Source organism: Tamandua tetradactyla, chromosome 6 (genome assembly GCF_023851605.1).
Source record: "Tamandua tetradactyla isolate mTamTet1 chromosome 6, mTamTet1.pri, whole genome shotgun sequence".
NCBI lineage: Eukaryota > Metazoa > Chordata > Mammalia > Pilosa > Myrmecophagidae > Tamandua > Tamandua tetradactyla.
Window position 1 is genome coordinate 56522003 of NC_135332.1, and position 23871 is coordinate 56545873.

General features: G+C 56.7%; 1 protein-coding gene across 7 annotated transcripts; it reads right to left on the bottom strand.

The window, feature by feature from the left end:
- Positions 1 to 565: 565 nt before the first annotated feature.
- Positions 566 to 23075, bottom strand: CLUH (CLUH binding protein of NUMT mRNA). Of its 7 annotated transcripts, XM_077165538.1 has the most exons (27): positions 21639 to 21712; positions 18676 to 18969; positions 15974 to 16176; positions 14965 to 15136; positions 13628 to 13771; positions 13380 to 13504; positions 13115 to 13269; positions 12888 to 13013; positions 12421 to 12568; positions 12141 to 12233; positions 10589 to 11283; positions 7670 to 7893; positions 7421 to 7525; positions 7146 to 7246; positions 6262 to 6414; positions 6118 to 6180; positions 5738 to 5982; positions 5346 to 5430; positions 5000 to 5153; positions 4790 to 4929; positions 3927 to 4007; positions 3721 to 3846; positions 3520 to 3641; positions 3183 to 3276; positions 2956 to 3090; positions 2796 to 2869; positions 566 to 2087 (listed from the first exon to the last, which is right to left on the bottom strand). In XM_077165538.1, the coding sequence occupies exons 2-27, from the start codon at positions 18812 to 18814 to the stop codon at positions 1901 to 1903; spliced, it is 4089 nt and encodes a 1362-aa protein (XP_077021653.1). In that variant the 5' UTR covers positions 18815 to 18969; positions 21639 to 21712; the 3' UTR covers positions 566 to 1900. The 7 variants fall into 7 exon arrangements, with proteins under 7 accessions (XP_077021653.1, XP_077021655.1, XP_077021654.1 ...); XM_077165540.1 differs by lacking the exons at positions 18676 to 18969; positions 21639 to 21712 and adding an exon at positions 22867 to 23075 and having other exon boundaries at positions 7421 to 7522; XM_077165539.1 differs by lacking the exons at positions 18676 to 18969; positions 21639 to 21712 and adding an exon at positions 22867 to 23074.
- Between the last annotated feature and the right edge of the window lie 796 nt (positions 23076 to 23871).

Here is a 23871-nt window from a genome sequence, read left to right on the forward strand (position 1 = left end):
CCCCTTTAGCCAGTCTCTGGTTCCTCACATCGCCACAAAATTTCAGTCTCCACAAGGGTTTAGCTAGCTCTGAAACTTACCATAGGTGACTCACATTCCAGTTATAGCACTCCTTGTCTTCTGGAGTATACCTCCTAACCCTCCTGACTTGAGCCAAGGGACAAGGGCAAATGCCCAGCTACAACTAGGTGTCCAGTGGCCACTCAGGTCCACCCAGTGCCCCCATTTTTAGAATATCCCTCCTTAGTTGTCTCCCACCACTAGCCTATGCTTCTGCCCGCATCACAGAAAGCTCTATGGAGGAGCTGTTCTATGGGCAATGACATCTGTCTATGTGGCCTAGTGAGTGTAGGAAATGGGTGAGCCCTAGCTGGATACCTGAGACTCTACCCCCTACCCTCTTACTTAAATGTCATAAGAACGTTAGGTTTGACCTAGTTTATGCATATGCATCTGCTTTAAACATATTAAAGCTGATACGAATTTATAAATTTATCAGCAACACTTCTGGCAGTGCCCCTTATGACAGAATGAGACTAGCTACAAAACACAGGAGACCAGGGCAGCAGGTTTCAAAAACTCACTTTATTCCAATGTGAAATGAAGATGTGATGGTTTAAAAACAAGAAAAAGTTCTTGATCAGCTGTGGGGATGCTTTTCTGCTAGTTCACACCCACTGCTTTGAAACAAGGTGTCTGGACAGACCATACCCCCAAGCAGCTTTCCACAAAGCCCCCAGCAGAGGTCCAGCCCAGGAACAGCTCCCTCAAGCACCCAAGGGTGGGCAATCTCCTCCCAGACCCGTCAGGGTTCCATCAGCAGGCACAGAGAAGCAGCTAAAGCAGGGAGAGGGGCAGGAGCAGCTAAGGCCTCTGGGGGCCACCCCCACCTTCCATGCAGCCCCCCACCCTGCTGCCCCGAGAGCTACTTGTAGAAGGTGCTTGTACGGCAGGTAAGGAGCTGGGCTCCACCTACAAGAGACAATCACTTCGGTGATTTTCCCCTAGGATGGGTGAATCAGCCCTGACTGGCTCACCCCCTTCCCACCCCACTGTGCGTTATGCAGCTCAGGTTAAAATGGGAGGATACATTCAGACTGTAGCCCCCAAGGTCATCCCCACCTGGGAGGCTGGGAGACAGGTCAGAACCAGTGGCAGCACCTTCTGCAGGGGCCCACAGCCAAGAGGTCAGGGCTGGACACTGGGATGTCAGGGGCACCACCACTGGACACCCCTCCCCTCCCCCCGAGCCACAGCCAGGCCAGCCCCCAAACACAATCAGTGAAGCCACTGAAGCTCTGTTCTTGCCAAAAAGTTAAAGTGCGCCAAAACCTCCAGACCTGCCACAGAGCTCTGGCTCCCCATCCCAGGACACAGGAAAGCCCCCTTCTTTTTGGCTTAAAACCTGGACTTCAAGCCAGATTGGGCCCAGGGGTAGTGGCAGCAAAAGCAGCAGCCATAATGTCAAACATACAAATGACCTGAGAAATCTCATCAGCACATCATCCATTCAGAACAGACTTGGGGCTATGTACAAGTCAGGAAGGACGAATCAGGACACTCACGGGCATGGACACACTTGCACACACCTGCTTGAGGATGGGGGACTTTGGGGGGGCCCTACTCCCCAGCTGGAAATTGATGCCCACACACTCCATTCTATGACTTCAATCAGGCCTCTGCATTGTATATTCAATTAACCAGTGCAAAAACATCATTTGAGGGTGGGCAGGCAGGCAGGCCAGGCCAGGGTCCCAGGAAAAGGCTGGGGATGGGGGGTGGAAACAGAGGAAGAGGGCCTTGTCTCCTCTCCCAATCTGCAGGGCATGGCCCCTTCTCCTGGAGTCTGGATCACCAGGTAATGGGGCAGCTGACTGACTGTCCATCTGTCTCTCCCCTTCTAGCCCTGCAAGCTTGGGGAAGAAGGGTCCTTTGCAGCATGGGGTTGGGTCACTGCATCCTCCGAAGACTCTGCCAGCTCAGGCTCTGTTGACATGGGCTCCTCGGCCTTATCCCGGCTTTTGCTGGCCTCCTGGAGCTGGTGCCGCCGCGCCACCTCAGCTTTCAGATTCTCCAGGTCTTTTTGGCTGAGCAGAAGGATGGGGTGCAGGGTGGGATGTCAGAGTGGACCCGGACCCTGCCACCCTACTGGCTTTGGTTCAACTTACACTTGGAACAAAAACAGGCTCTGTGTTCTAATCAGTGAAAGCCATGTGTGGAACAAGTGCTTCCGTACCCAAAGAAGAAAGTTCCCAAGTGGTAAGAAAGCAAGGACCCATGTCTTACAGCCCTTGGCTTACAGCCCAGCCGCCCAACTGTCATATTCGTCCAATTCCAAGCTTAGTTCCCACAGCAGACTAAGCAGAACAAAACGCAGGCAGGGTGAGGGAGCACTGTAGGTGCACTGAATACCCTAACAGCCCTGTTTCCCATATGGGTGGATGGGAGATGGAGAGCCCAGAGGCTCCCAGAGGCAGGAGGAGTGTGTAACAGCAACCTCAGGACCACTCGGCCCAGCTAAGAGAGGTACATCCCCACACTCATGAAGAGTGACGCCACGCCACGCACTCATATGGAAACAGTGCCAACATACATTACGAAGGGAAGAGAAAACTACCTATGTGCATGAGATGCTTCCATTGGTATAAAAATAAAACAGGGAAAAGGCATTACAAACATGTATCTGCATAACTATGCAAAGGAACTTCTCATTGGTTTTGAGCCATGTCAATAGGTTACACCAAAAAGCCAAAGGCCAACTTCCAAGTGGGGGTGGGGCGCAGGTGGAGGCTCACCTGAGAGGAATGAAGAGGATGCCGTTGATGACGTTGAGCTGCTCCAAGACACTGGCCATGCTGGGGGCTGTGAACTGGGACGGGGGCGCAGGGAAGAGAAACCAGTGAGGGCCGGGGCGGCAGGGGTGGGGAGGCCCGGCCGCCCGGCCCACGGCCATACCTTGAGGGGCGGGATGCTGGCTCGTGAGCCGTTGCGGTAGATCTCGTTCATGGTGCGCTGCAGGGCCACCGCCTGCTGGGTCAGGCACTTGAGGTACTCGGAGCTCTCCTTGGTCTTCTCGTGGTCCTCGCCCAGCTACAGGTGCGAGGGGACGCAGGCAGGAAGGGGTCAGGGCTGCCCAGGCCCGCATGCCCCGCGCCGCCCCCTCGGCCCCTGGCCCGGCCCACCTGGGTCTTGTAGATGGTGTAGCCTTCCTTCTCGTGCTGCAGGGCCGACCGGAACTCAGCTTTGCTCTCATAGACCCGGGCAACAAGGTGGTGGCTGCCAGGAGGCAGGGAGGGACACAGTGGGTTGGGGCAGTGGGGGCCAGGTTTGGGGGTGTTGGGGGTGTGGCACCGGCTCTAGATCCCTCCCTGGAATCTACCCAGAGGGGGACAAACAAGTCCAGGACTCAGAGTAGTAGAGACAGAAAGGTCTTCAGGCAGCAGATGGAAAATCAAGCTGTGCCCCTGGGGGCCTGGGGTGTTTAGCAGAGCCCCACGCCCACACCAAGAGCGGCCTCACCTGAGGGCCACCTTGAGGGACTTGGGCCCATGGTACTTGGTGCTGACAGCCAGCGCGTTCTCCAGGAAGCGCAGTGACAGGTCATACTCCATCACTCCGTGCAGCACCAGCCCGATGTTGTTCTGGGGGCAGTAGGGGGCCCTGGTCACTCCCGATCCCCTGGGACTGGGTGTACCCCACTGACCCCTCCCCAGCACTCACGTCCAGCAGGGCCATCTCAGGGTGGTCTTCCCCAAACACAAGCAGCATGAGGTAGCGGGCACGGTAGAGCAGGCTCAGCGCCGTGGACAGCTGGCTGCTGGCAAAGCAGTACAGGGCCAAGTGCATCTGCCAGGGCGGGGCCAAAGTCAGGGCAGGTAGGCCCAGGCCCCGGCCTCAGGCAGCCCGGTACTGGCATGGCGACTCACGTATTCCTGGATGGTGTTGGGGTGCTCGATACCCATCACACGCTCGCTCATCAGCACGGCCTTCTGCTGGTTACTCAGCGCCTGGGGGTACCCGGGGTTGGGAAAGGAGATAGTGTCAGTCCCCCACAGCCCAGCTCTGGATCCCTGGCCTTGGCACCTCTAGGTTGCACTTTCTAGTTTTACTTTACAAAAGGCAGAGGGGAGGGGTTTGCAATTGAGCTGTTGCGACCATGAAAGTCTGGGCCCCTCTCTTCAAACTGTTAAACTTTTTGAGAAATGGTTAAGTCTTTTTTTCCTAACAAGATCTAAGTAAAAGGCAAAACAAGACAAAAACATATGCACAAATCCAACTCTTCTGAAAAAAAATATGAATTTAAAAATATATGTACACAAAAGATAAAAATCCTTCCTCTAGAGAGGGAGTGGGAGCCTGAAGCCTGCCCGACCACAGACCCAGGATCTCAGGAGCCCGAGCCAGGGAAGCAGGTGGAAAGCGGGAGCCACAACAGTTAAGAGTCACAGTGGCAAGTCCCAGCAGCCTTTCTCCTCCTGCCATCCCGGGGTCTGTCAGCACCCCACTCCACAGATGGGATCCTGAGGGGATGCAGCTGGGAAACGAGGGCCTCCCCAGGTTCTCTCTCCCTGGCCTCTGCCCGCTCCTCCCCAAGGGGCCCTCAGGCCAGCCAGCCTCCTCACCACCCTCCAACAGGGCTCTGTCCCACAGGCCTGAACTCCCATTTCCTGGCACTACAGGGCAGCCCAGGGATGACAACAGAGCACCGGATCCCTCACACGCCACTGCCCATGCCAGGCCAGGGCCCAAGGCCTTGGCTGACGCAGCCCAGACGGTGCCCAAGGCCCACCTCAGCATAGTCACCCATGATGTAGTGGAGACGGGCCAGGAGACGCAAGCAGGCGCAGATCTCTACGTGCATGGCTCCGTACACGTTGTTAAACAGGTTCAGGGCCTCACTGATGAGCTCACAGCCCTCCTTCAGGAAACCTAAGGAAGCATCCTTGAGGTCAGGGCCGGGCCATGGGAAGGCCACCCCCAGCCCCAGCCGGCCACGCACCCTGCTGCACTTTGGCCTGCCCGCTCTGGAAGAAGTGGAAGGCGTCCGAGGCCTTAGGGTTGACGTGCTTGACCACGGGGAAGATGTTGAGCACGTCCTCCTCGGTGAACGCTGGTTTGTGGCGGCTGTCGAAGCTGTATTCCTTCAGCAGGACCTGAAAGACAGTGGGGCACAGCTGCACCCTGACCCCAGCCCCAGGCCCAGGTGGCCAGCAACACCCTCTCCACCCACAGGGTCCCAAGACAGCCCTGTGCTAGAAACCCACCTCCCCACAGTGGCCCTGGGGTCTTGTGGGCAGGTGGGGAGGCTGCCAGGGGTGGGGACAGGAAGGACCCAAGGAGCCCACCTGGACCCCCGTTTTCAGGGAGATCTCCCGCAGCAGTGTGATCTTCTGCAGGCCACAGGTCTCCACAGCCTGGTCCACGGTCTCACTGGGCGGGGGGGAGAGTGGAGGGGAGGGTTGGCCCAAGGACCCCTGGCCACCCCACACCCAAGCCCAGGAGCTGCCGCCCCAGCCATCCCTGTCCCCCAGCCAGTCCTTGGAACTAATGGTTCTACTTCCTAAGACAAGTGCCCCTCCATAGCCGAAACCCCTTTCCTTTTCTCCATATCTGCCAATGTTGTGAGAGGGCATAAATGCCACCCGGGTCAGCAGACCCCAAGGCCCAGCACCCTCCTGCCCCAGAGCCACGCCAGCAGGTCCCTGCCCCAGCCTCGCCACCCGCGCCTGCTCCGCACCACTCGAGGCTGAAGTCAAAGTAGTTCTTCGCTTCCTGGCAGATGTTCTTCCAGAGCTCCTGGGGGGTCATGACCGCCCAGGCCGTGTTATCAGCAGCCCCCGGGGGCCGGTTTTTCCTCCTTTTGTTCCTCTTCTTGGAGACCAGCTCATCAGCGGGCAGGTGGGCCACGGGATTGGGGTAGGAGCTCAGGAAGCAGTTCAGGAAGTGACTGATGGCAGCTGAGAGGCCCGAGAGCTCGACTCCCTGCAAGGATGGTTTTGTTGACCTCAGAGTCACATTGGCCCTCCAGGTCTGATCCACAGCTCTCTCCAATGCTTCACACCGCCCGGGAGGCCCTGGTCAGGCTGGAGCATGGCAGAGGGAGGGCAGGGGTGGTACCTGCAAATATGTCTTGAAGATGTGCTTGGCGGAGCGGGTGATGAGCTCTCCAATGCCGATTCTCTGCACAGGTTCAAAGGGGCTGTCACGGTCAGGCCCCAGACCTCCCTCCCGGCTCACCCTGGTGGCTGCCCCCGCACTCACATAGATGTGGTCCAGCTGGTCGCGGGCTGGGCTCCGGAGTACCAGGGCCAGCACTTTGCCCAGGTAGCGCATGTTGATGCCGCGCTGATGCATCACCTCTGCCAGCGTGGCCCCATCCATGGGCAGCACCGCATGGTCTGCGCAGTCCTTCACCTGTGGGCTACAACTAGTCAGGCACCCCAGCCCTTGGCCCCCTTCCCTTCTCCCCGTCTGGGGTTCCCCTGGAGAAGCTCCTATCCCGGAGCCCGGAGGCCAGCCTCCCTCCCAGACAGGAAAGGGAGAGGAGACCAGAGCAGCAGCGAGGGTGTGAGCTGTCTCCAGCCTGCCAAATACCCCACCAGCAAACAGAGGAACAGTCACTCCGTGATTCCTACACCTTCCCTCCAGGGAGGCACAGGGACTTGGGGACCTGGGTGATAAACTAAGAGCCGAATGGTGGCACAGACTCCTCTCCCACCATACAGAGCGGCACAGAGGGGGCAACCTGGGGTGCCCTGTCTGGGCATGGGGCAGGGACAGCCACACAGCAGGCTCAGCTCAGCTCAGCTCTGAGACCAGCACAGCTTCTGCTCACAGGGCTGCCCTAGCAGGGAGTGGGTACCCTGCCACCTCAAGGGTTCAAGCACAAAGCTCATGGCCATAAGATGAGTGAAACCACCCCAACTTTCCCAGCTCCTACCCTGTTTCACCAGGGCTCCCCCCCATACCCCCAAACCATATAGGGGCGCAGAGGAGGAGAACCCATCTGTAAAAGAGGGGTGACCACTCCCATCCTGCCTGTCTCACAGGCAAGGAGGTTCTCAAGAGGACCCCTCCTGCAAAAGCTACAGCCCAGTCCCTGCTGCAGCACCCTCTGTCCAGCCCCCACCCCACTGTCCCCTCACCAAGCCAGGGATCTGGCAGGAGAGCAGGAAGGAAGCTGCATCTTTCAACAACTGCTTCTGGTCCCGAACTTCCTCCTGGCAAGACTCAGGGAAGCGAACCCCTGGGGGAGGAAAGGAAGAGCAGTTGAAACCTGCCAGGAAAGGAAGTGAGGAGTGGAAAGACAGGTGCCGATTTGTGGGGTGCAGGGCCCCTGGCATCAAGGTCCTGAGCACCCACCGCGTTCTCCTGCCCCAGCTCTGCACACTCCTGTGCCGAGGCAGCCCCCCCTGCTTGCCTGGTGAGAAGATGTCGGGGTTGAAGCGAATGTCGAAGGCTGTGCTGCTGATGGAGCCAACTGCTTTGCATGCATTGCGGATCACCTCGCGGCTCCGAGGGTCTGCTGTGGAGACATGGCCCGATGCAGAGGAGATTCCACTCCTCTGCATCAGCCGGGCTGGGCATGCGCCAAGCCTCCCCCAAATGCAGAGATGGCCCTTCTAGACTGGAAGGCACTGAGTCTGTCTGGCACCCACAGGGGCCTCACCTGCACCGTCATCTGAGGCGATGGTCTCTGCCAGCTCCTTCACCTTGGCCAGGCCACCAGCACTGCTGCCCTCCTCCTCTCCGCCAGCTTCAGGGCTGGTGGGGTCTTCAGGTTTGGGCTCTGATGACAAGGGGGTACCGTTTTCCAATGAGGTGGGGCTCTCCATCTTGCTGGCTTTCTGCTGCATCAGCTGCAGGGCCGCTAGCTTCATGAAGAGGAGGTACCTGGAGCACAGCAGACGGAAGAAGCAGGGGAGGGGAAGGGCGTGTCCTGGAGTTTAGCTGGTCAAGCAACTCTGCTGGCTGTGGGGACACAGCTAGGCCTGGGGCTCCTGGCCTGCTGTGGGAAGGCACGTGGGGGCTGATGCCCTACAGCACAGGCACAGAGCACATTCAGCGCGCATGTGTCGATGCAGGTGTGCTGGGCCAGTCCAGCAACTCCACCAGGCAGCAGCAAGTGATGGCAAAGCTCAAGACCAGCTGATGTATGCTATGTCAGGGAACGGCGCATCACCTGGTCAGGGCTCAACAGGGACAGGAACAATACTGGGACTTTGAGAAGGGATGTGTGGGAATGTATTTGCGAGAGACTGTTCTAGGGAGTGCAGGACATTTGACTTGCTGACTCCTGAGCACTGACATGCCAGCTACATTCCACATTTGCAATCCCCTTACTACCACCTCCCCGCCCCACTGCACTGTGACCTTTGAGAAGACCCTGGCAGTTATTTCTCCCTGGTAGCAATGAAAATTGTTTAAAATTGAGAGTGTTGGTGGACTGTTGACTTTGGACATTATACATGATGCCCAATGGATGGAGACGGCTAAAGGATACACTGAGAAGAATGGCAAACTGTGTAGTAAACATATGATCGAATATTGTGCTGCTACAGGAAGGAATGAAGTCATGAGGCAGGCAATGTTGTAAGTGAACCTGCGGGACGTTATGTGATGCAAAAAAAGCCAGAAACAAAAGAGCAAATATTGTATGATCCCGTTTAGAAAATACTTATAAGAAAACTGGAGCCTACACTGTAAGCTCTTACAGCAGTCACATTTAGTTCAGAGCTGTTAATGTTATTTCTAGATATTGAGAGGCTGTGCTATATGTGTATAACCTCATATTTCCCTGGAACTTTGGGCACCTGTGTGAATACCTAGAACTCAGTAGGAGTTCTGCCGTTCTGAAGGTCAGCATTGCCATATACAACTGTTAAAGAAGCTGAAAAAGAGATCAGGCTTCAATTAGAGATAAGAATGAAGCCAACTGGGTCAGGACTAAGGTAAATCAAAACATAGAGGTAAGGAAGACAGTGTCTGCATTTAAAATTTCACCTATTCTATGAGACCAAAGGAAGAGAGGTTTATTTTGTCCAGAGCCTAAAATTTTCTGTAGCACAAAATCTAACTCAACCTGTCTGGATAGATCATGTAAACAACCCAAACTCAAGGAGCCCAGAGTGGGAACGAGGGCCTATAATTCTGTATAGATTAATGTAATGCTAAGATACATCCCAGAGTATGTTCAGCAGACAATTAAAAAGTATTGGCAAAGACCCCTGAGGGATGGTAGAAAAAATATGGAACTATTAAACTTTACCACTGGGGAAACCCCCGACACAATGTTAAACATTAGGGACTCCCAAGTCAATAGGCCAAGCCCTTCATCTTGAGGCTTGCTCTTGTGAAGCTTATTTACGTAGTGCAGAAGCTTCATCTATCTATAGTTGTGCATGAGAATTACTTCCAGAGAACCTCTTTTGTTGCTCAAATGTAGCTCTCCCTCTCTTAGCCCAACTCTGCAAGTAAAATCATTACTCTCTCCCCAACATGGGACATGACATCCAGGGGTGAAAGTCTCCCTGGCATCATGGGATATGATTCCCCAGGGATGAACCTGGCTCTGCCACCCGGGATCGACAATGCCTTCCCGACCAAAAGGGGGAAAAGAATCGTAAAAAATACGCTACCACTGGCTGAGAGAGTTCATACAGAGTCGAACCCTGCTTAGCTTCAGAGAGCAGATGAGATTGGGCACCGAGAGGCTACACTAGAGGCCAGCCACTCTTACAGAATCTTCAGCTAGACACTGCTCCTTATCATGGTTTGCCAAACCTCAACCAAAACCACTCCTGCCAACCCTAAAGAATATTTAGGGCTTTATTTGAGAATCTACAAAGATTCCAAGCACTATGATTACTTTCCAGAAACTTACAACCTCCAGATGAGTTTCTAGGCCAGAGAAGTCCTGAAACCCAGAGGGCCCAGCCTCTCCAGAACATCAACTAGTTCCATCCCCCTATCCCATATTATTGACAGCCCTTTCCAGCATAAAAAAGTCAGAATGGGCATAGCCCAAACACCCCTAAAGATTGGGGGAAAGATCAAAGGAGAAGGTGGAATTATAACAGTGAATATAGCATTTAACAAATGAATATGACTGCTAAATCATTATTTTGTTATTTCTTTAAGTCTTCAATATCTTGGAGCAGTTAGAAGTAAAAAAGTAAAACTGTAGAACTGTAACCCACACTAAACTCTAAAATCTGTTCTACAATTAATTTTGGGGGTGTGCTTTGAAATTTACTGCTTATTTGAATATATGTTATCCTTCATAATAGAATTAGACATTTAAAAAAAGAATAAGAAAAGAACCCTGCAGGTTTCCAAGTGTTCCTTAAGGGAACAACACTGCTTTGAGATTTGTCGGTCTGGCTGGTTCGCAAGCCAGCATAAGCCCTGAGATTTCCAGGTTAAGCCGCTCAATGTCAGAGTGTGTGGTGAATGGGGTGTGACTCCAGCAATCGCAGCTGGAGCTCACTCTTCTCTTTCCCAGACGGCTCCCTTCTAGGCGCTGGTCCCAGCAGCACCCAGGGCCCTGCACCTGGTGGGTTCTACAGCTCGGCCCTGTCCTGCTCACCTGTGCTCCACGAAGGCGTCCACCAGCTCCTGGCGCAGGCAGCAGAGCTTGTGCCGGTGGGCTCGGGGAAAGCCGGCACGGGTGCACTCCTCAGGCAGCTCCTCCCCGGGCACGGGCAGGAAGTTCAGGTCCGGGGGGAAGGTGCGCAGCAGGTCGAGGACGTAGTGGCGCCCGTCGTTGCCGATGATGCCCTTACACTCCACGGAGGAGCAGAGCTCCACTTCCTCGTCACGGTCGTTGAGCACGCGGTGCCGCAGGATCTTCAGGGGCCGGCTGGTGCGCTCCAGCAGTTCCAAGTACCGCGGATGCGACACCACCGTCTTGCCGAAGTCGATGGAGCCATAGATGACGCTCTGCTCCTGGTCCCGCTCCAGGATGCCGGGGATGATGGACTGAGCTGTGACGCGGTAGCCGCGGTAATCCACCACCACCGTGCCCAGCGTGTACAGCCCCTCCACGTCCACCGCATTGTAGGTGCGCACGCCATTCAGGTCGTTTGCGGGGGCCACGTAGGCCGCCACGTCCCCACCGAAGTCCTTGTAGTGGTCGCGGACGTCGAAGCCCAGGCTGAAGAAGATGTTGTTCCAGATGAACATCTGCATCTTGGTCTCCTCGCTGGGGTTGATGGCCATCACGTTGCCGTCGATGACCGCCATGGCGCCCCGGGTGGCTGCCGCTGTGAAGTCGCTATGCACCTGCGAGGGCCCGGGGTGGGGGGGAGGTGAGGCCCCGCCCCGACCAATCTCACCCCAATGGCAGGGGCGAGGGGGGCTGCTGTGAGGGCCGAGGGACCCAGCCTCCATTTGCCTACAGTTGGAAATGGGCAGGAAACCCATTTTTGTAAAACCGAGCCCTATTTGTAAGGAGAGAGCAGAGCTGAGGGGCTGAGGAGCAGTGCGTGCACTGGAGTCAGCTTTGGGATCCACAGAGTGCTGGTGAACGTGGACAAGGGACCCCTCGGACCAGGTTCCTCATTTATACAATGGTGAGGATCAAAGAATTGACCGTTAAACAAGGTGCCTGAAGGATTATGGCAGGTGACGCCTCCAGAGCACTTAGTACAGACCCGGGCAAAATCAGCACCCAAGAAACAGCCATTCTTATTTTTACCCTTATGGTAAAATATTATGGGAGATTTAAAACAATTCTTAAAAAAAAAAACACAATATTTTCCCCTTGTCTACCTTAGGAAAGTACTACTAACTTTTAAACCCAAAAGAGCTATGGAAATGCACTGCAGCCACAGAAGTCCCTGCCCAGCAGGGGACCCCATGGCAAGCCATGGAGGGAAAGAAGCTGCAGAGGACCTTGCCCAGGTTGGAGGTAGGTCCCTCCCCTTCCCAGAACACAAAGTCTCAAAAGAAGCCAGCAGGAGGAGCTGGGTGGCCGGTGGAAGGCAGAAAGCTGAGACACCCTACAGACTGGCCCGAGCCGCCTTCAGGCAGCTGATGGAGGCAGGCCTTCTCACTCCCTCCATCCTTCTGGCCATAAGAAAAGCAACAGGCAGGTGAAGAGGGCCTGTGGCTGGCCGGTGGACACGGGGGCTGCGCACCTTGAATATGGCTCTTTCTCGCAGCAGCCGCTCAGGCAGGTTCTTGCGGGGCAGCTCCCTCGTCGTCTGCAGCTCCTCGTTCCAGTCCCGGGTCTGCAGAGGGAGCGCGGAGGGGGATGCGGCTCAGGCCCCACCCCACGGCCTGCTCCGGGCAGACCCTTTCGCCCCCATCCCTTGGACATCCCCCACAGACTCCCAAAGAGTAGAGAGACCTCCAAGCAGATCAGAGGACCAAGGAGCGGGACAGTGGCCAGCAGGGGCAGGGCCAGGCTGTGGGCACCTGTCCAGGAATGTGTTCCTCGTAGCCCAGCCTCGAGGTGTAGGCGTCCTCTGCCCGCACGCAGTCCATGGCGTGCTCCGCCTGGGGTGCCGTCCAGCTGTACACCTGGAACGGGGTGGCGATCCTCTCGAACGGGTGGCGTTGGACCCTGTGGCAGGAGGGGGAAATGAGGCAGCCTGCCAAGGTCAGAGCACCCCAAGCCCCCTCCTCCTCCGAGGCCCCCTCCCCTCTCTGGTATCTCCCCTACCCAACTCCCACCCTTGAGGCGTCCCAGAGGCAAATGGCCCTCTTTGGGGGCGCTATCTCTGGCCCTGGCTCACTGTTCCCTAAAGGGGGACTTGTGAGCACCGGAGACTGGGGGCACCATTTCTCAGGGCAGAAGCGTGGCGCTTCAGGCGGGTCAGTTTATCTCCATCACTCAGGGGCTGGAAGAGACAACCAGGGCAGAGCTGGAGTCAGGGCATTACCTTTTCTTCTGCAACAGGGCAAAGTTTTTTTTGAAGGTCGGGCTGATCTGGTTGAGCAGCTCCACCAGGGAATGGCTCAGGAAGCGGGGGCTAGCAGGCTTGGGGTTGAAGTGATAGGCTGTGGACCTGCAGGGAAGGGGTGGGTGCTGAGCAAGTTACCCCAAGCCTCGGCCCACAGGTCCGGACCAGGCACGATGGTGGCCTGTGCTGGCTGAACAGGAACTCACTGGTTCAGGTAGAAGCCCCGCGTGGAGGCGGTGATGCTGACTTGCCGGTCCTCAGCTGTGATCACAAAAAGGTACATCAGGTCCCCATGCATCCTGCGGTTCCCCGGAGGTGGGTTCCAGCCGCTCATGGTCAGCACCTTCAGACACTGTAGGGGCTGCAGACAAGGCCTCCTGTGAGGCGGCCAGGTCTTCCGGGGTGGTGGACCCTGCTGGCCAGGAACCTGCTCCCCTGCCCCAGCTGCCCCCACTCTCCAGAGACCCCCACCTTCCAGTCACGGTTCTGGGGCTGCAGGGGACACAACGGCCGCTCCCGGCTCCCTGGCAGGATGTACTCGGGCGGCGTGCAGTCAATGGGCTCCATGTCCAAGCCCTTCTTCCGCTTCCCGCTGTCTGAGGGGGTGGAGGCTGGCGGTGAGCTCGGCCCGCCCAGGGGTCCTCCTCCAGGTGGGAAGGCCTTGCCCGTGGCCCCCGCCCCGGCCCCAGCCCAGCCCAGAGCCCCAGTGTATCCCGCACCTCCCAGGTCACCGTCCGTGAAGACACTCAGGAAGGACAAGGAGTTGCAGTCAACCCCGTTGAAGGCGTCAGAGGGGTCCAGACTCTTGAGCAGGTCCCGGACGTGGCGCACGTGGATGCGGGCCTCACGCACCGTGTAAGGCTCTGTTGGCATGGGGGAGGGTGCGTCTTTGCCGGGGACTGGGTGGCAGGGCCCTGCACCCTGAGGCAGCCCACCCAGAAGACAGTCCACAATGAGGCTACCATGTGTAGCTCTAATTTTCAACTTTAGGCTTCTGTTTCAAATTCCATTATGATATTGTGAATTGCTGAGTGTATGTGTTGGGAATGTTTGGTTCTTGTAATTTTTTTTAATTAATAAAAAATTAAAAAAAAAATTCCATTATGAACACGTATGCTTACAGATCTAAATGTGCTAGTTTCAAAACACACACATCTGCCTGTTGGTGGGTGGGGAGCCTCGCAGGCAAAGAACCTCCTGCCAAAGAGCACACGGGCTTCAGGGAGCCCACTGCCACTGCCAGCTTGTCCACTGATGCCACAGGTAGGCTCTCCGCAGCCTCGGTTCTGTTTCCAGGGCAGCCCATGCTCAGGGAGGGCCTAAGGACCTCCCAGCAGCCTGAGACTCAATTCTGCCACCCCAGTGCCATTCCAATGTATGGCTAATGGAATTTTAACAGGGCCTCCTTAGGGAGGGGAGAAGTTCTGTGATCCAGTAAGTGTTCACCCAGTTGGGTTAATGATTTTTTTTTTTTTTTGCATGGGCAGGCACAGGGAATTGAACCCGGGTCTCCGGCATGGCAGGTGAGAACTCTGCCACTGCGCCACCATTGCACCACCCAAGGTTAATGCTTTTTTCATATCTGCATTTAATAAGGTGACATGCCCTGGGAAAATCCGAGCTATTCCTCCCCAGAAGAAACAAGCCCATGGGAGTTCTGTTTTATTTTAAAGTCAAACCAGTATTGTATGATTTTTCTATAAACCTACAATTGCTCTTAAAAACAAAATAAAACAAACAAAAAAAACCCAACCAGTCTTATCACACTAGTAGGTTATTCCAGTCTGGGTCCTTGACTTTCCCACCTGAGAGCTGTGCATTTTTATTTCCTTATGAGGTTAACTTTTATCTTTGTTACAGTTTGATCTAGTTGATTTCAAGCCCCTGCTTGACACTGTCTTGATTTTTTCTAGAAGCAGTACTGTGATCAACCAGTGAGCCGTGAAGTAGGGAGGTGAGTGTACATGGTCTGCGCAGAGCTGCCCCATGCCCATCTCCATGGCCACCAGCCAGGGTGTGGGGGAATGACCACTGTCCCCCACCCCAGAAGACTCACCTTCCACCACACGCAGCACTGAACCCTCCTGCAAGCCCTCGACGCTGCGCAGCTCTGAGAAGTGGTCCAGCATGTTGCCGTCCAGATGCAGCGAGAAGCAGGTGCGGTGACATGTGTCTTCACGGTCCATGAGCACCTGGTGGATCTCCTGCACCATCTCCTGGGGAGACACCTGCCAGGGAGAAGTCCCAGCCACCCTGCTCAAAGGCCACCCAGCAGACAGCATGGACAAGGGCCCCCCAGCCCAGTTCCTGGGTCCCTAGAAAACATGCCCCCAATACCCAGTTTTCTACATTTTGGTTTTAGAAACTCCAGGCCCTATCCACACGCACCACACCATCTGTGCCTGTACGTAGTTGCAGGGTACACACACAAATGTGCAGAACACAGCCAGGCCCTGCTGCCCTTGGGGCTAAATTAACCCTGAGCAGAATGGCAGGAGGGAGAAAGGGGAAGATAAAATGGCAATCTTGCCTCCTCCCTTGCCCAGTGCCAAGGTCCCTAAGGCAAATGGTTTTACCTTCCCAGGAGGGGATCTCCAGGACCCCGGTCTATAGGTGCAAAGGACATGAGAAGGCCTTGCCTGGTTCCCCTATGAGTTACCAGCTTGCAAGACCTCTGGCTGGGTGGGTCTATCCCTGGAGACCACCCAATTTACCCTCCCCTCTGGCAGATGAGGAAGCTGCAGCCCAGAGAAGTGACGGACCTGAGGGCACAGAGCAGAAGGCTGGGGAGACCTGAGAAGTCCAAGACCCCAACACTACCCAGCCACAACCACACCCTTCCCCGGATAGGGCTGGCAGTCTCTGCTGGTGTCTACCCTCCAGCAGTGTGGGGAGTGACCTGAACCTAGCCTCAACTCCCAGGTCCTCCACATCAGCTGAGCGAGGGACTCTCAGGGTCCTACCTACAACCTGGGGCCAGGAAGAGCCTGAGCAAGCTTGGCTTTCCGGCCTTTTCCCCCTCAATGGGCACAGGCCTGGTCCCAGCACCCTCGTCCCCATCTCACCTGCAGGGAGAAGGGCTCAATCCCGGGGGCCAGGATCTTCACAGAGAAGCCTGTGTCCTGAATGACAATGACTTCTTGCCCAGTGGTCTCTTCTCCCTGCTCGGTCTCATCCAGCCCGTTTTCCCGAGGTGGCTCAGCTGCCCCCTCCTCTTTTTTCAGGCTCTCTGGGCAGTCCCCATTCAGCAGCATGACTGACGGCGGCTCTGGGGATACCAAGGAAGGAGCACAGTCAGACAGGTCTAGGTGGTCAGGTGTGCATGTACACCCGGAGACCCCATCCTGACCCAGCTACCACAGCACACCTCTGCCCCCTGCCCTGGATACATGCAGGCCACCACCTTTTTCTTCTCAGCCCAAGCCCTTCAAAATGGTTTTCCAGTTCACTGATTTCTCAGCATGGGGCCCACACCCTTCTCCCTGGGGTCATCGATGCTACCCAGAAAGCCAAACCAAGGGTCTTCTCCAGCCTTAGTTCATCTGCCTTCTCAGCAGCATCTACCACCACCGACTACTTCTCCCTCCTCTTACCTGACCAACTCCTACCCCTCCCATCTGGCTCCATCCTCTCCCACTGGTCCCAGGCAGTGAGCATTCCTGGGCCCAGCCTCTCCTCACTCTCACCTTACCCTTTCCCATAGCTTCAAACATCTTCCCACCCATCCAGGCCACCCCCCAGGCGTCTGCATGCAGTGAATCCTGAGGCATCACCAAAGACAGGTTGTCCACATGGGATTCATCTTCCTTTGCAGATGTCACACCCTGGCCCACCCAATCCAGTTACTCAAACTAAATCTCCAAACCAATTAGTGAGGCCTGGCCTCAGCAGCCACAGCTCTGAGGTAGGCCAATTCTCCTGTTTCAGAAGCGCCAGCCTCCAGGTGTCCCTCATGCACCTGCCACACCGGAGAACCCTTCTCTACTCCCCACCGTTCCCAAGGCACAAGCTTCTGAGGCCAGCGCTATCAGGCACCAACCTGAAGTCAACCTCAGTTCCTGCCAGCTTCCCTCGCCAAGGTCTAGCAACACCAGACTCCTCGGAAGCCCGGGGACATGCCACACACCTTTCCTCCCACCTCCGTGCTTCTGTGTATGCTGCCCCTGCTGCCTGACCTACCACTCCGTCTGGCAAACACCCACTCATCCTTCAAGGCCTAGGTAGAATAAACCCTCTTCTGTAAAGCTAGCCCAGACGAGCTCTCCCAGCAGAATTACCACTACTATTACACCACCCTCCAACCCCATCACTCCACAAAACAAAGTCCCAGCCTCCGGACACTAGTTTGGCTGCATTCTAGGTGGCTGTTCACACCAGCAACTGCAACTGTCTCCCTCTAGCTTGCCAAGCTCAACAAAGACATACTGAATTAACGAATCAACTACTTCAAACCTATAGCTAAGTCAAATACTGTAAGGAACACCTAACTCACATGCTGTGGGGGGAGGGTGGGAGCAGGTAGCAAGGGACAAAACCTTCCCAGGCCTGCCAATGAATGGGACAGCCCACTCGGCAGATGAGGATACTCCCACCAGGGTCTTGGCTTGTCCCAGAACCCCAGAGGCTTCCATCTCTAAGAAGGGTCTGGGTCTCCTTCCTGTCAGATCACTCATGAAAGCCTCCACCACTAGAATGGATCTCTGCCCATTCTGTCCAGACCCCCAAGCTCACCCCAAGGACCCAGCCTGCTGGCCTGACAGCTACCTCCTTCCCTACCCAGGCCCACCAGAAACATAGAGCAGGGGCCCCAAGGAAGAAGATATACCTGGCACAGAAAGCCACACGAAGGGGACTGGGGAAAGAGAACCTGCTTCCCGTTCCCGGTATCCCTCAACTCAGTGATGAACAGGACCTCTGGGAGCTGGGACAGAGCCTTTGTCCCAAACACGGCAGTATGAGGCCCAGAAGGGTTCAGGGCCTTGCCCAAGGCCACAGAACAAGGCTGGACACCAGAGCCCAGATTCCCAACCCAGGGCCTGCACTACCAAGACACGGACTGGCAGTAACTGCATTTGTCACTGTCCCTTCCACCCACCACTAGAGGTGGAAATCCAAGAACCACAAGGAAGGACAAGGGCCTCTCCCTACCAAAGACTCAAGAGCCCCAGGCAAGGCCACCCCAAACCTCTAGAGAATGAGCAGCCCAGCCCAGAAGTGGGAGCTGGCCTGGCTCTGAGGATGAGGCAGACAGATGATAAGCGCAGGGACCACAGCAGTGGGTGGTCAGCCTTCAAAAAGTAGCTAAGCAAAAAAATAAAAATAAATAAAAAGTAGCCAGGCAGGATGACAGACAAGAGGAATTTCCCTGGACTGGGTCCCTGAGAAAGGCTTTGCTGGTACACCCTGGGGATAAGGGGGGATTCAGGGAGGGGGGCCCCACCCAATACCGAGGAGCTGTTTTGAACTTAGATCCCAGAAGTAAGATGGTCATGACCAAGTTCCTGGGAAGTCCAAGCCCCTGGAATGAGGTACAAGACTGGGGTGGCCACAGTTCCTACCCTCTCCCCAGCCCAGGGAATCAGCGCTGGGTTCCTGCCCCAAGGGGTGCCCAATTCCTATCAGATTTCATAGGAATGTGGTTGTTCCCCGGGGGCCTCCACTTCCCGAGGACCTCAGACCCTGCCCCTTCCCCTTCCCCCACAGGATCCTGAAGGTCTTCCCACACTTGCATTAAGACCAGCCAGGTCGCGCTGTCCCTGGAGCCCACCTGTTGTGGTTGGCAGTTGTCCTTTCTTTGGCTTGGGGGTCTCCAGACCACCGTGGCAGAGAGGCAACCAACTCTCCGACTCAGACCTGACATTGTCCGTGTCCCTCGTTCCAGCCTCGGCCATTACCCTTGCCCCCATACCGCTGGTCGGCCCAGGGCTGGAGTGATAGCCGGCTTCTGGTTCCAGTGGGGCCAGGCCTGGCGGGGCGGCCCCAGGAAGGGCACGCTCCTCCTGCCTTGCATCCCGCTCAAGGTCGGCCAGAAGGACGGCTGCAGGCCAGAAGGCCCTGCTGGCTGCAGGACCCCAGAGGGAGCTGCTGTCAGCGCTTAGGCCCACCTCTCTGTGTCCCTCAAACAGGGGATCACTGCTGGTGAAACCGCTCTGGGGGCAAGAGAGCCCGGTATTTGGGGTACCTGGGCCCCTCAGGACTGAGGGCCCAGGGGCCTGGCTGGCAGGGGCAGGGTGCAGCAGGGGAGTCCTCTCCTCAGCCCCAAGCCCAGCAGAGGTAGGCAGGACCGCTTCAGCCAGCTGCCGGCAACAGCTGGCACAGACCCGGGCCCAGGCCATGAGGTGGCCACTTCTGCCCACCGGCCACAGACACTGAGCGCCTGCCTGTCCCTGGGTCAAGTAGCCAGCTAAGGCCTCTGGGTCCTGCTGTCCCTGCAGGTGACCTGGCAGATATTCCCTTTCTGAGAGTCACTGGTTCTGGGGGGAGGGGCCCCCAGTCTCCCAGAGGACAACTGCACTGGTGCCCCAGTCCTCTAGCTCCACCAAGAAGCTGGCAGACTCCTTCCCTCCCAATAGCCCTGCGCTGCCAGGAGAAAACCAAGTCTCTCCCCCAGGGAAAATACAGCTGGCAACAAGAGGCCGAAGGCCGTTCAGCTGTGGAGAAAGAGCATGCCCAGCCTCGCCAGGGCACCTTCCCAGGGCCTCTGACTCGCCGCCAGGGCCGTCAGGATGGCTCCGGCATCCATACTAACCAGAGTGGGGGCGGGGAGCCAGCCTCTCACTCTATGCACCCTCCTCTCAGGTCCAGGCCCAAGGCACAAGCAGCCCTGGTGGCCAGCACAGAGCAGACCCTCAGCCTTACCACAGTAGCCCCACCTAGGCTGCTGGCCTCATACAATGACCACTTGGTGAAAGGGCCAGGACTGGGGCAGAGCCCCTTTCCTCCCAGCCCCTCTGCACACACCCTAGCCCTCTGGACAAGGGGGAGGGGCAGGGCAGCCTGGCAGTGACCCCCAGGAACGTTAACAGCCATCTCTACTCTGGTTCCCATGGAGCCAATGCTCACTCCAGGCCCAGCACACAGCAGATCTCTAAAGTGGCTTGACCATTCCCTCTCACTTGAGGAAACTGAGGCTCTAGAAGGGTGGTAAGAAAGCTGCCTGAGGTCACAGAGGCAACAAGCAGTCCAAACCAAGTCAGTAAAACACCAGGTTTGTCAGCTGCCCCAACCCAGGCCTTTGAGTGCCACTCCTGGAGCAAAATGCACTGCCTCCACCCGGGGCCTCTGCAGCACCCACTGGGTAGGTAAGCAGCACCCCTTCATCCTCTGGCCTCAGGACTCAGCCTAGGAGGGGGCTGTACCTCCGCCACAAGATTGCCCAAACTTCTACATCCCCTGGGACAGGCACCCCATCCTTTCACATTCCAGGAGGCACCCTAAGGATTTGGGCTTTAGGGAAAGGAAGAAAGGTGGTCCTCTGCAGAATGGGAAGGGACTGCCAAAATATGGCTGCACACCTCTACCCGACCTGCATCTTAATTGCCCAGATCAGATGAAGAGATAAAGCATACCCCTGACATGGCCTGACAGCACAGGGAACCCCATGGGCATCAGGCAGAAGGAGTTAGCAAAGAAACTTAGGCCTCCCCAGGTGGCCTCTGTGAGCTTCCGCAGTCTGGCATGGCCTCAAGCCCTGCTTGGTGCCAGGCTCAAGCCCCGCCCCAGCCTAGGCCTCCCCAGGTGAGGTGCCAGTCGGAAGTAAAGCCTCAAAAGATACACCGCCCCATCCCAGGGATCCAAGGAAAAAGGGTAGGGACAGGCAGACAGCCTATCGGAGACTCTACGAAGGTGGGCACCTGTTTATCTTCTTCCTAGTCACCTAGGCCAGACGCAGGCCCACAGGGTCCAGAGACAGTCCAGTGTTCCTCAAGCTGCTCTACCCAGACTTTATCAAGGAGCCCTGGGATTCTGCTGGAGAGCTCCCCTAAACCCCCAAGCTCCTCCCCAGTCAGCCTGGGTGGCCCCCCTCCTCCTCTGGGCCTCAGCTCCAAAGAGCCCTTCCCTAGGCAGAAGGAACCTGACACACCACTGTGAACTTGAAAAACCTGCCTGTTCTCTTAACCCCTAAAAACTGTCTCATTCCCAAGAAGTAACCAACACTTGCCCCTGCAAAAGCATTGAGCACCTTCTCCCAGAGGGGACCAGAGAGCCTGCCAGAGCTGGGTCCTGAGGTCAGGAGCGTGGTTCTGCTGCCTGGGCGACAGCCGCCCAGTTGTCTCCATTATGGCCGCCTCAATCCAAAGCTGGCTGTAATTCAAATACAGCTATGCAGCTTAGCTTCCCAGAGAAACAAGGAGTCAATGTCCCACCCACTAGTGGTTTATACCCACCAGTATGCTCCTAGTTTCCCCAAAACAAACAGCTGTGCCCTTCCCCTGACCCAGCTCACTCCAGAGCCCCTCAGTACATGGCTGAGAAGGGGCTTCACTCAGACCCTCAGAGAAATCCTCCAAGATACTCTTTCCCCCTCACTCCCCACGTTCTCAATGCATGGTCCACACCAAAGTGCCTGTCCCAGATTCCTTTGGGAAAGGCCAGGGCAGCCTTGGCATGCTGACCGTGAGCTGGAAATGCACAGTTGCTGTGTGACCTTGGGCAAGTCACTTCATCTCTTCAGAGCTTGTCCCTAGAGGGGAAATCAGCCAGGTTCAATTTCCTCTTATCTAAACCTACCCCGCTAATTCTGAAGCACATTGGAGCAAAGCCTGTCAGGCTGGGGTTATCAACATTTTCACCCAACCCGTGGCCTTGTCTAGGCAATCAGCAAAGCTGTCACAATACCTGTCCCCCAGCCTAAGGCAACCCCATTGTGATGGGATGACACTACCCTGGGTGACAGGATCAGAGAGCCTACCTAACTCCTGGCCCCCAAGTCAGGTTCAGTCCCACTCACCAGAGCTGAGAAAGAAGATGAAGAGCTAAAATAGTAATCCCTGATGAGGAAAGTTGGGGACAATGAGAGAGGTAGTTCTGCACTCCCACCACCACCCAGGGTAGAGGGGCCACAGTCCAGCGCTGGGCTCTGTGGAAGCTCTGCAGAGATGGATGGAGGGAACAGAGGAATCAGGAGTGGCCTGGGAGAAAGAGAGAGAAGCAGGCTTCATTCACCAAGACAAGCTGCAGCCACTCCTAGAGCCACCACAGCAAAACCCCCATAGGGGGGAATGCTGTGAAGCGACTTCACACTGATGACCTTTGCCTTAAAAGCAACAACTCTGGGCTGACCCACTTTTCGCAATAAGGCGGGTTAATGATCAAGTTCTGGCACAAACACATGTCCTGCCAAGGAGCTTGGCTTTATCCACATACAGGCAGACCCCCAGGCCAGCCGACCAGAGCCGGTAGACCTGAGGTTAAAGTCTTGCCTCTGAGGAATGAACCAGAGAAGCCCTCACAGAACACACACATCCCAACTCTTCGCACAGACCAAGTCTGGGAAGTTCCAAGCTGAGCCTCACTCGCAGGGCTGCAGTTCTGAGCACAGGGCATGCCTGGGATCCAGACACGAAGGGGTGCCTTATAGGAGAATGGTCCGCAAGTGTCAGAGTGACTCCAGCCGGAAGGGCTCTCCACACCGAGGCAAGGAGGGGGTGGGGCCGCCGATTCCATCCACCTGCGGTGGCTGCGCACCCCGAAACCGCGTGCGCGCGCACGTGTCCCCGCGATCGGGCGCGCGTATGCCTGTCACCGCCGCCCTGCGCGGAACCCCACGTGCGAAGTCCGGGCCGCTGCCGGGGGTGGCAGTGAAGGTGACCTTCAGGCCGGGGGCGGCCCGGTGGAGGACCCGGCAAGACGCACTGGACCCGGCGCAGAGGGAAGGCTGCAGTCCCTACGGAGCCACGAGCCCATCCGCCCGCTCCAGTTCCCCGCCCGGCGGCCCGCTAGCCCTGGCCCCACTCACCGGCAGCGCAGGGCCGCCCTTTGCCACCGGTCTGCGGGCTGGAGTTCCGGGCGCTATCGGCCGGGGCGGCCGCCGGCAACTCGTCCGTTTTGATGACCATGGTGGCAGGAGCGGGCGTCCGGCTCCGCTGTCCGTGCCGCCCGCCGCGCCACTAACCCAAGCGCTCAGCCGCCGCGGCCGCTGCGAGAAGGACGGAGTCACCGGCCCACGTGGTGCGCGTTGTAGCCTTTGACCCCACCGCCGCTTCCCTGCCCCGCCCCCGCCCCCGGTTCGGCCCACGGAGGCTCGTGAGGGACAAAACGTACCACGCCTTATTCGCGATCCATCAACACAGTGACTTTTCCGAACGCCTTAAAGGGAACGTACCCTGACAGAAGGGAAAGGGAGGCTTTGAGCCCCTCCTCAAGGGGCGGGGCTTCGGAGAGGCGTCCTTCTGGTTCGCTCCCCGTGGGGCGGGCGTCTTGACCTTGGGTGGAGGCTTGTTTAGAACTGCCATTGCTAACCCTCCCCTCCCCCAAAGACATTGCTTCCTAAAGCAGATCTGCCAAATCACCACGCGGTCTCTTAATCTGCGGTGTTAGCGTTACCCTCAGCGCCCTCCCTACCGAGAGTGCAAGCCGCCCTTTCCAGCCAGGGTGTTTAGGCTCGGGTGCATCTGACTTTATTGAGGAGACAGTGGAGAGCAGCCTGGGGTCTGGTCGCTGAGAGAGGGGGCATGGGGGCGGAGGCGGCTATTGGGGTTGAGGTGTCAAAAATGGACCCACCACACTTTATCCTGAGTACCAACGGGCTCCACCAACGTCCTGCCCCTCCCCACCCCCCACTTCCAAGATGGTTTCCCTCTTCGAAGCTGATACATTAACCCCATTTTACAGGGGAGGAAGCTGAGGCCAAGGTTACACAGACAGCAAGGTAGAGAGCTGTATCAGACTAAATCCACAGCCTGGACATTTCACTGTAGTTTATATTTCCCGTTGCTTGGGGTTTGGTGGGAACTGAGGAGGG

Bases quoted from the DNA above. Each gene is read 5' to 3' on its own strand.
- CLUH (XM_077165538.1), bottom strand. From the start codon at position 18,814: ATGGGGGCAAGGGTAATGGCCGAGGCTGGAACGAGGGACACGGACAAT. The intron at 5,983-6,117 runs GTACCACCCCTG...CCATCCTTGCAG, and splicing joins TCTTCAAGACATATTTGCAG to GGAGTCGAGCTCTCGGGCCT. The intron at 3,642-3,720 runs GTGAGTGCTGGG...TACTGCCCCCAG, and splicing joins CTGAGATGGCCCTGCTGGAC to AACAACATCGGGCTGGTGCT.